Raw genomic sequence first — 12,179 nt, forward strand, 5'->3', positions numbered from 1 at the left:
GACAGAGTAATCGACGGACACTATCTTTCTGCCTTTTTCTTCTAAATGTTGTCAGTTAAAAGTAAACATTTTCCTGCATCTCACAACGTTCCCATCGCACTGCGTGGGTGAAAACACCACAGGGACACTGCACCACCACCCTCACCACCTTGGGGCCGTCCTACACTGGCTGCCCAGACCTGTACAGGCTGCCGGTGGGACAGTTCTCGGGCACCACTGGCATCCTGGGTCTCGATGTGGGCAACATGTTTTGTCAACTCAACATTGGCTTCTTCCCGCCTTTCCTCAGCCTCGCCTCCATCCCGGTAAGACAGCCTCCTCGACACCCACTTATGTCTAGGTCTAAATTAGCTAAATTACCTGTTCATTTCATTGTTTCTCAATGAAGAAAAACTTTAGGGCGATGTCAAGATATTTAGGGTCGATACCGGTATGGCACTGCGACCTGGAGACATCTATGGTTCCATCACCAGGAGGGAACAACGACACTCCTTGCCACGAGGACGCACCAGTTACAGAATGTGTCACAGGAATGTTGCATATACGGATACTCACTATTATTATTATCATTATCATTTTATTATTATTAAAATTACTATCATTATTATTATTATTATTATTATTATTATTATTATTATTATTATTATCATTATCATTATTATTATTATTATCGTCATTCTTCTTCTTCTTATCATTATTATTATTATTATTATTATTATTATTATTATTATTATTATTATTATTATTATCATCATCATCATCACCATTATTAGATAATTGTAATAGTTGTTGTTATTGTTGTTGGTGTTGTAGTAGATTTGCCTCTTTTCCTCGTGTGTGGCTGAGTTGTGCATGGTGAGGCAAGGTGAAGTGAGTGTGTGAGTGTTGGGTAGGTTAGGTAGGAGGACGTAGATTGTAGAGAGTATACTATGTCTGGCAGAAATTGTAAACGTTTCCACTACTGTCTATATAGTAATACTATTACAACCTTTCTTTTCGAGTTAAAAACTCTATCGTATGATAACATGTTGAGTTTTGCAGCACCGAGCCGGTCAGTGGGAGCGGTGGGAGGCAGAGGAGCTGCTACCACTCACGATTGCATGCGCTGGCCAGTTTGGTCGGCAGTTTTGCCGCAAACCTTCTTATTTACACAGACTCCAGTGGCCTTGTGTTTGTATATCCCAGCAAATTCTTACTGAATTAAACATCACTAACCAGTGCATCGGATTGGTGGTGCTTATGTTCACACGTCCATTGGTGGTATTACCACTTGTACTGGTTTGGTGTTAGTACCACGTGTGTAACGGGCGTAGTACATCGTCCTCCCATCCTGCCTCGTACAGGATGGGGATATGGAGTGAAGGAGTAGAGTCAAATCTTGTAGCTTTACCATTTATGTTGGGGATGAGATGTAGGAAAAAGTACAGAGCGTGCTTGCCTTCATCATGCTGATCTACTCGCGTCCACTAATTACATAGAACATATTTCTTAAGTATGGTATGGGGGTGATGAGGTAAGACTCCAGGTGTTTCCCCAAAGTACTGATACACCTGGGAACTCTGCGTAACAAGCCAGGGTTGTGTTCCACACATGTCAATGTGCGCCAAACTCGTCTACGAGTATACACATAATAAATAATATTTTGCACAATATAACCAGAGAGAGGAGACAACAATATGGTGAGTACACCGGTGACGACCTTGTCTGTCAACCGCACTGGTTTCAGAGTCATTGACAGTCTTTTGCTGAGCACGCTGACCTGTCTAGCTCTTCATGTGACCAATGATGTACATACCTGCTCCATTCTCATGACTTCTGAAGTACCAACACCATTTCCATGACTTATAAATAATGCACCTTTACAATTCACATAATTCCTGGTGTACCACCACCATTCCCAACACTGCAAATTGACCCCAGATTGTTTCTCCCTCCAGTCCCCGCTGACCTCAGTGACCCACGGCCCCCTCACACTCTGGGTGCAGACGCTGGTGGATGGCTTAGTCAACTTTAACAGCAACAGAAATTGCCCTTCGTGCTCAGGCTTCTTCCAGCAGTACATGCACAACTCGTGCTGAGACACTGTCACTGGGGCTCCACTCCTCCACTGCTGTGTCACAGCGGGCGATACTCCACTCCCTTCGTCAACAAACTGTCGTTGGGCCACCACTCCTCCACTGCTGTGTCACAGCGGGCGCTACTCCACTCTCTTCACCAACATCTGTCATTGTCCAGCACTCAGGACTGACAGCGACTACACAGCCTGTGTACCTTTTTTTGGCCAACAATTTGTCACTATGCACAATTGGTGGGGAGTTGCGAACATGGAAGCAGTGACCCGGACATGACAAGTCCATAATAACATTACTTTTATTTGTCTATCTTATTTTCATTTATGTTTCATTCATTTATTTATTCTTTTTTTTTATCTAACTCTCTACAACATGTATGTACTGCGTGTATTTACCTAGTTGTAGTTTTACAGGGCCTGGGCTTTATGCTCGTGTGGCCCCGTCTCCATATCTACACTTATCCAATTTTTTTTTTAAACTATGTACACTCTTTGCTGACACCACTTCCTCACTCAAACTGTTCCAAGTCTCAACACATCTTTGCGGGAAACTAAATTTTTTAACATCTCTCAGACATCGTCCCTTCCTTAGTTTCTTATTATGCGATCTTGTGCTTCTAAAGTCATATTCTTCTCTCAGGATCAGTTTCTCATTATCCACTTCATCCATTCCGTTAATCAATTTATAAACTTGTATCAGATCCTTTCTCTCTCTTCTCTGCTCCAAGGTTGGTAGATCCATTGCCTTTAGTCTCTCCTCATATGCCATCCCTTTAAATTCTGGAACCATTCTTGTAGCCAGTTTTTGTAGTCTCTCTAATTTTCTTATGTGTTTCTTTTTATGGGGGTCCACACAACTCCTGCATATTCCAATCTAGGTCTTATTTTAGTACTTATCAATTTCTTCATCATTTCCTTGTCCATATAGTGAAATGTGTGTGTGTGTGTGTGTGTGTGTGTGTGTGTGTGTGTGTGTGTGTGTGTGTGTGTGTGTGTGTGTGTGTGTGTGTGTGTGTGTGTGTGTGTGTGTGTATTTACCTAGTTGTATTTTACCTAGCTGTAGTTTTACAGGGCCTGGGCTTTATGGTCGTGTGGCCCCGTCTCCATATCTACACTTATCCAATCTTACTTTAAAAGTATGCACACTCGTTGCAGACACTACTTCTTCATTTAAACTGTTCCACGTCTCAATACATCTTTGTGGGAAACTATATTTTTTAACATCTCTCAGACATCTTCCTTTTCTCAGCTTTTTACTATGCGATCTTGTGCTTGTGTGTGTGTGTGTGTGTGTGTGTGTGTGTGTGTGTGTGTGTGTGTGTGTGTGTGTGTGTGTGTGTGTGTGTGTGTGTGTGTGTGTGTGTGTGTGTGTGCGTGTGCGTGTGCGTGTGTTGTTTAGACACGTGAGGCGAAGAGGATTTACAGCTTTAATCAAAGGTAAGAAAATAACGATGTTCCTTATAATTAGGTATATTTTAGATCAACATTGGTATGTTATGTTAAGATTTGGTACGTTTTCTTCATCTGATCTGGTACGATCAGCAAAATCAGTCTGGCAACCCTGCCATAGTGCTGACCTCGGCACGCTACAAGAATTCTATAGTATAAGGATATACGGGTTGAATGAGCGGGCTGGAGGAATTGATTAGGGAGCTCCACTTCTAATAGATGGCGTGCGGATCGCAGGTAATAAGGGGGTGATGAGCGCCGTTACAAGATTCAAACAGTCAGTCAGTCACGGGAAGGAGTGCAAGGCACATCAGCCATCGCCTGCCTCCTCAGAGTTGTTAATTTAGCGAAAAAGTCGCTAAATCTAGCTACTTTTTGTGAGATTTAGCTACCAAAATTTCAGTTTAGCTACTTAGCGACTTTTTAGCTATTTTAAATTCTATTTGTAGAATTATTTTTGCTACTTAGGTAAAATTGCAATCCAGGAGAACAACATTCATTGAATTATTTTTACGAGTTGTGCGTAATGATTACACTGACGCTGAAGAGAAAAGCTTGGTAGGGAGGGAGTGGTAGGGGGTACTGAGGTAGGAAGGGGCCACACCACCCCCACCCCACCCCACCCTACCCTCAATGAGGGTTGTGGAATGACACGCCACACGTACAGTACACGTACATGACAGGGCGCACAGGGAGTTGGCTACTTGTCTCAGTCACGGTTTAGTATAACCTCAGTTTCCTCACAACGTCTTTGAGTGTAACGGTGTGTGGAGCGTTTACGATAATGAGCAAGAAATACACTCAATGGTTTCGGCAGGAATGGCTGAATGACTCTAAATATAGCAAGTGGCTCAGTAAGACACAGGGAGATTACACCAAAGCATATTGCAAGTTATGCACTTGTATACTAACTGCAAAGCTGTATGACTTAGAAAAACACAGGGCCACAGCTAAATATAAGCGGGCAGAGGAGCCATTCAGCTGTGAGAGACAAAGAACCTTGCCATTTGAGAGAGTTGATAATGATTCCAGAAAGTCAGAGGCGCAAATGGCTATGTTCATTGCTGAGCACTGTGCATTGCATGTGGTAGATCATCTGACTGATTTGTGTAAAGCATGCTTTGGTGATAGTAAGGGGTGTAAGGATCTTGAGCTTAAGAGATCGAAGTGCAGTGCACTAATATGCAATGTGATAGCCCCACATTTCAAACAAGAACTCAAAGATGACATCGGCAACAGAAAATTCAGCTTAATTATAGACGAGAGTAATGACATTTCTGTGACAAAACTTTTGGATATTAGCATAAGATACTTTTCTGTTTCAAGTACAACATTTGTGACAACTTTTTGGATTTGGTTGAACTCAGTGAGTGTAATGCTGATGCAATATGTGATGCTATCAAGAAATCCCTTGATAACCATGGACTGATATTGCAGAAACTCATTGCAATCGCAAATGATAATGCGTCAGTGATGACAGGAGTGAACAATGGTGTTTATGCAAAACTATAAGCTGAGAATCCCAATCTGTTGCTTATAAAATGTACATGTCATTCACTTCAGCTCGCAGTTTCTCATGCTGCCAAAGAACATCTACCCAGGCACTTAGAAGTCTTAATCAAAGATAGCTACAATTGGTTCTCACACTCTTCTCTGAGGCACATGAAGTACAAGAAACTGTATGCCATGATGAACAATGGAATGAAACCCCTAAAGCTAGTACAACTAAGTGACACACGCTGGATGTCTATTGAGGCCGCAGCTGTCAAAATGTTGAACCAGTGGGATGAACTGAAAACTTACTTTGAGAGCGCCAGAAGGGAGGAGAGATGCTACACAGCAGAACAGCTATATTCAATGTTGTGTGACAAGAAAAATTATGTGTTCCTCACAATTCTGAAACATATTCTTGGAGAAGTTCAGTTTGTAAACAAGAAGTTTGCGGCTGAATCTAGTGATCCTACAAAACTACTGAATGACTTGGTTCAGCTTATTGACTCTTTGTCCTCAAAGGTAATAATTCCAGGAAGAAGAATCACTGAGGCTGGAGACATTGAAAGATTTCTGAATCCTAACTGTTATCTGGGATACGAATTCGAAAAGTATATGAAAGAAGCAAGATTTCGTGATGAACCAGAAATTCGCAAGAGGTGCATTGAGTTTATAGTTGGCTTGGTGAAAGAGCTTCAACATCGTCTGCCTTACTACGTTAAAGTTCTACGCTTGATGTCCACCATGAGTGTAAATGAATGCCTGCAACCAATCAAGCCAGGAATATTGGACTTGGCTAAGATGTTCGAGCAAAATGATGAAGTGCTAACGCGCATAGATTTTCAGTGGAAGAAGTTACATTACACTGTGTGGAAAAAACCCATGATACTCTTGGGTTTTGGGCAGAAGTAGCAGACTACAAGGATGCCACAGGAGAAAATCCCTACAGTGATATCTGTGAACTTGCTCTCACGGTACTCTCCTTGCCTCATTCAAATGCTGATGTTGAGCGATTGTTTAGCCACATGAACATCGTGAAGACCAAACTACGTAACAGAATGAATAATGAAACTCTAACAGCAGTCCTGGTTGTCAAGTATGGCCTTCACAAAGTGGGAAAATGTTGTCACAATTACACCCTACCTGCAGATGTACTAAAGAAGATTGGTACACTTGAAGCTTACAAGAAGTATACAACTTCACAAGAAGCATCTACAAGTACTTCTGACAGCACTGCTGTAGAAGACTGGGATCTGAGCGAGTTTTAATTAACGAAGATATCTGATGAAGTTACAAGATAATAGTAAGTACAAATGTACTACGAAATTCTCTCTCTCTCTCTCTCTCTCTCTCTCTCTCTCTCTCTATATATATATATATATATATATATATATATATATATATATATATATATATATATATATATATATATATATATATATATATATATATATATATATATATATATATATATATATATATATATATATATATATATATATATATATATATATATATATATATATATATATATATATATATATATATACACACAAGTAATGTTTTTAGTTTTTTCCTTTCAAAGTACTACTATTTTTTATTCAGCTACTTTTTTGGAAAATTTAGGAATGATTTTAGCGATTTTTAGTGACATTTTGCGACTGGTCTAGCGACAAGTAGTAACGGAGAGTTGGCAACTCTGCGGCTCCTCCTGGGCTACACCACGCTCAGTGCTCACTTGCACCGCCTACGTCTGTCTCCTGACCCCTTCTGCCCTTGGTGTAGGACTATCCCTGAGGCCATGGAATATTTCCTGCTTCAATGCCCACACTTTCACTCTCAACATACTGCACTACGCTCCCGGCTCTCCGCCCTGGCCATCAAAACACTCAACCTGCCCACCCTCCTGGCGGCCTCGGGCGTCCACCCCTCCTGGCAACCTGCTGTCCTTCACCTTACTTGTGCCCTCTTGAGGAAGACCGGCCAGTTACCACTCCTGTAATACCCACACAGGGCTACCCCAGGGCTCATAAGGATCCATAGATTTTCGTGGCCTCTTTTGGATCCTTATGAACCCTGGGGTAGTCCTGTTTGAGTATCACAGGCGTGGTAGCCGGCCGGTCTTCCTCAAGAAGGCACAAGTAAGGCGAAGGACAGCAGGTCTGCTACGTTTTCGTTTCGTTGCGTTAGTTCTCTCGCCTGTCCACTTGAGTCAATAGGTATATTCTAGTTGTTTCTATTTTCATATTTGTAAGTTGTTTTATTGCCTTAGTTTTAATTTTGTATGCCCAGTTGTCATATTTTATAGTAAATTATTATTAATGACACATTTTTAATAGTGACTAAATCTTTGTACTCATTTTATACTGAAGCATAATCCCTCTATTTTAGCTTGAAAATGCCCATTGAAGGGGGGCGAAACGTCGCGGAATAAATGTTACTGACAAGTACTGGACTTTCCACTGGCTTCCCTGTTTTCCTTGATATTTAATAAGACGAACTCCTTTGCATCTATATGCCAGCCCAGGGAACTTACTTCACCGGGAAGGATCATCATACACGCTTCAACTATTCACTGGGAGGGACACTCTTCTTCTTCAACATCATGGCTTTCAACGGGACTTACCTACCGCAGTGACCCAGCTGCAGTAACTCAAGTGGAACACAGGAGGACTCAACGCTCCCCTTACAATCATGAACTGGTTAGCCATTACCTCTATTGTTTTACCTTCATCCTTAGGCTTAGGTTTCCTAGACACACCTCTTTTTCTTCAATTCTAACCAAAAGATATGGTAACTCGTGCATCAAAATTTATAGAAGTCTAAAAAATGCCTATTTCAACTATAATAAAACCAAGCTAGACTTGGAATTTCTAGCAAAATGTAAATCTTATAACATACTACCAAAATTTCTCTACTTTAAAGTTCATAACCCGAATATTAAAACATCAAAGACTTACCGTTCTTGCTAGTTTAAGTTACTAAATTTAGAGATACATACTAAAAACGTTACCCTTAAGAAGCAATTGACTAATTACGAAACGGCCTACACCCCATTTAAGAATTCAGTCTCGTATCTAGATTTCACGTGTATCTTTAGCAGACTAAAGCGAAGTATGGACAATAAATTAAATAATATTAAAGTCACTCATACGAAAAAACTTAAAGCATTAGGTATTCCCATCAATAATTCAACTGACATGGATAAAGTAGTAATCAACCTTTCCAATAGATCTCTAACTACCTCAGAGCTTGACATATTGTCGTTAGGACTTTCTTTTCGCATCCCCAACCTTAAGATAGACTTCATAAATCATTATTTTTCCTTCCAAAGCTTAGCAAAGACACTTAAGGGTTTACCACTTCCGACTCAACAATGGGATAAACTAGTCAAGGAAATTTCATCCATAGCCCATACTTCTTTTCGCGAATTTGATCAAGTTAAGCGCTCGTTTACTAAATTGCCTAAAACTCTCTTCGTAGCATTAACCAGTTTAAAAGCAGATAAGTCTATTGTCATCACCAGACCAGACAAGGGACGCGGTACCGTAGTTATGAACAAGGATGATTATATTAAAAAAAAGTTGAAAATATACTTAATGATACATCTAAATTTAAAATCATTAAAGACAGCGCCTTTAGTTACATAACAAAACTGGAAGATAAATTGTCTAGACTTCTCAGGAAACTCCTTAAACTTAAAGTAATTACTAACGATGTTTTTAATCAACTTTTTAGTAGTGGCTCATCTCCTGGCATCTTGTATGGCCTCCCTAAAACGCACAAACCTGACGTTCCCATTTGACCCATTATCAGCACCATCGGAACATTTAATTATAAGCTAGCAAAATTTTTCGTCCCCCTCCTTGAACCGTTAACGTCAAATCAATACACAATAAAAAACTCTTATTCATTTATCGAAGAAGTACGTACGTTAAACGTTAGTAATATGATCATGGCAAGCTTTGATGTCAAGTCCCTATTCACCAATATACCACTGGATGAAACTATAAATATTATATGTGATAGTATGTTTAAAGATAAAGACACTCATTATAATTTCTCTAAGGAACAATTTACTAGTTTACTTCAATTACCAGTTAAAGATTCTCCATTTCTTTTAATAAATGCCTGTATGTACAAACAGATGGAGTAGCTATGGGTTCATGTCTTGGTCCTTCTTTAGCTAACATATTTTTATGTCATCATGAGAGTCATTGGTTAGATAACTGCCCTACTACCTTTAAACCACTCCTTTATAGACGTTACGTTGACGACACGTTCTTACTCTTCCGGAATCATGAACACATACCTAAATTCCTTTCCTATCTAAATTCTCACCATCCTAACATTGAGTTTACTTGTGAAATAGAGAAAAACCACTCTCTCCCCTTCTTAGATGTGCTTCTTACGCGGGAAAACAATAAGTTACACACAGCAGTCTACCGCAAAAACACGTTTACAGGACTCGGACTAAAATACTTATCCTTCATACCTGAACTCTCTAAAACAAATTCAATCAGTACTCTTCTCTATAGGTGTTATCATTTATCTTCAGACTGGTTCTCCTTTGATAAAGAAATGAATTATTTAAGAACTTTTTTCTGTAATAATGGCTTCCCCTTCAACATCGTTAATAAACGTATACAAAGCTTTCTCAACGATAAATTTAATGTACGTCTAACCTCTGAATCTAACGCAAAAACAAAGAAATATATCAAATTACCCTTCTACGGTCATCTCAGTTACTCAATTAGGAACAAACTAGATTCTGTTTTAAAGCATTACTTTCCAGACATTAAATTTTGTTATGTCTTTACCAACACACTCACTATTGGATCATTTTTTAAATTTAAAGATACTGTTCCTCGTGATCTCTCATCCAATATTATATACGAATTTACCTGTCTGAGCTGTAAAGCTCGGTATATTGGAGAGACAAAAAGGAACCTGAAATATAGAATTGCTGAACACAAGGGTATATCACCTAGGACAAATAAGCCCATAACTAATCCATCTTTCTCTTCCATTAGGGAACACGCCCACACATTTGACCACCCTTTCACCTCAGAAGACTTTAGGGTAATACACAAGCCTAGGAGCCAGTTAGATAGACAAATACTTGAAGCATTTCTGATAAAACACAACAAACCAGAACTCAACTCACAGATAGGTTCGGACAAACTAATGATTTTATAGTTAGGCCTAACCCTTCTCCCTCTGAGTTTTCGTCTGCTACGTTTTCGTCTCGTTGCGTTAGTTCTCTCGCCTGTCCACTTGAGTCAACAGGTATATTCTAGTTGTTTCTATCTTTATATTTGTAAGTTGTTTTATTGCCTTAGTTTTAATTTGGTATTCCCAGTTGTCATATTTTATAGTAAATTATTATTAATGACACATTTTTAATAGTGACTAAATCTTTGTACTCATTTTATAATAAAGCATAATCCCTCTATTTTAGCTTGAAAATGCCTATTGAAGGGGGCGAAACGTCGCGGAATAAATGTTACTGACAAGTACTGGACTTTCCACTGGCTTCCGTTTTCCTTGATTATATATATATATATATATATATATATATATATATATATATATATATATATATATATATATATATACATATACATATACATATTTTACTTGCTTTTTAAGTTCATAACCACGAGAGAATGCAAGGAAAAATAGGGGGTGGGGAGGAAGTACCACAAGAGAATGCAGGGAAAAATAGGGGGTGGGGAGGAAGTAAAGGAGAAATCTTAAATTACTCCTGAAAACATTTACTATGAAAGTACTCACTTCCAACAGATGGCAGCACCGTTGCTGTCCTCCAAACTTTAACCCACACCACAACTTCCTCTCAGTATCTTCCTTAGCACGCTAGTACTAGGAAGGTAGCATCAATTTTTTACTCTGAGTGTTTTGTGCTTTAAAAAAGGTGAACCAAGGAAAAAATTATTCATCTTTTTGCACAAACAAGAAGAAAATCAAACGATCAAGTTTCTGAATAAATTTTCTTATACCTGTGTTTCTTTTTACGAAACCTAAAGAATTTTTTGAAGAAGCACTCCAACTAATTTTAGCTACTAGCAGCCACTGCTGGAAAGTCTGGATGCTCCCAGCCACGGCAACGCATGCGCTTCCCTGGACACCATATCTAGGACACTAGTCCAACCTAGTATTACCTAACCTAACCTAGCATTACCTTATTTAGGCTAAACGTAGAGGAAGTGGTGTAGTGGATAAGGTGGTGGGTGAGCGTGGGATCGGGCAGACGTCCACGCGTAGGTTCGAATCCCACCACGTACAGCCTTAAAACACTTTGCCATTTGTTGAGTCACCATGATACCCAGGTTCTAGGTGGTTACACTCAAGATGAGCTTGGGTGGTGATATGGGCCCTAATATGGGTACCACTATAAATAAAATTGCCTGCGCCTCTAATGGGCGGAAGCTGAACAGCGCTTCCCATACACTCTTCAAGTGTGCCTACAGGCGCTATAGGCCTTACCGTAAAGAAAAAAAAAAAGAGGTTGGGAATCCCACCACATATCGGTTTGAAGCTATGTCATTTGTAGAGCGGTTTAAAGTTACTTACATGTCACCATGACACCCAGGTTCTAGGTGTTTACACCAAAGATATACTTGGGTGGTGATATAGCCCTAATAAATAAAATTGCCTGCGCCACTAATGGGCGGAAGCTTAACAGCGCTTCCCGCATATACTTACTCTTAAAGTATGCCCACAGGCGCTATAGGCCGTAACATTAAAAAAATAAAAAAAACCTAACCTAACCTAGCTTAAAAGGAGACTTCGCCTCTGCTGTTTCTCTCTTCGAAACATTAATTTAACCTAGCATTATCTAACCAAACCAAAATAGTTAGAAGCAATGCCCAACACTACCTAATCAAACCTAAATGACGCGCAACAGTACCCAACATAGCCTAACCGGAAGTCTGGACACCCCATACCTCACCCCGTAACAAATGTAATCAGTTCAGTCTCACTTTGTCATTCTCCTAGTTTACTACAATGTTCCAAACTGTATTTAAACAATGCATACGTATCAGTACGACAATGGTTTGGTGTGCTGATGATGAGGAATAACATTCTTCCCAGGATCCTTCTCTCTATACACAGAGACATGGAAGAGACTCGCCGCGCAAAGTAT

At 39.7% G+C, this 12,179-nt stretch overlaps 1 protein-coding gene across 1 annotated transcript in view; it reads left to right on the forward strand.

Moving 5' to 3' along the window:
• LOC123502823 overlaps positions 1-2,552 on the forward strand; it is an 18,240-nt gene extending 15,688 nt beyond the window's left edge. Inside the window, exons 8-9 of the mRNA XM_045252091.1 lie at positions 123-305; positions 1,938-2,552. Coding sequence (XP_045108026.1) covers positions 123-305; positions 1,938-2,078 — 324 coding nt within the window. The 3' untranslated portion in view covers positions 2,079-2,552. The remainder of the gene's footprint in view (positions 1-122; positions 306-1,937) is intronic.
• Positions 2,553-12,179: the final 9,627 nt, after the last annotated feature.

The sequence above is a fragment of the Portunus trituberculatus genome, chromosome 12 (assembly GCF_017591435.1).
Source record: "Portunus trituberculatus isolate SZX2019 chromosome 12, ASM1759143v1, whole genome shotgun sequence".
NCBI lineage: Eukaryota > Metazoa > Arthropoda > Malacostraca > Decapoda > Portunidae > Portunus > Portunus trituberculatus.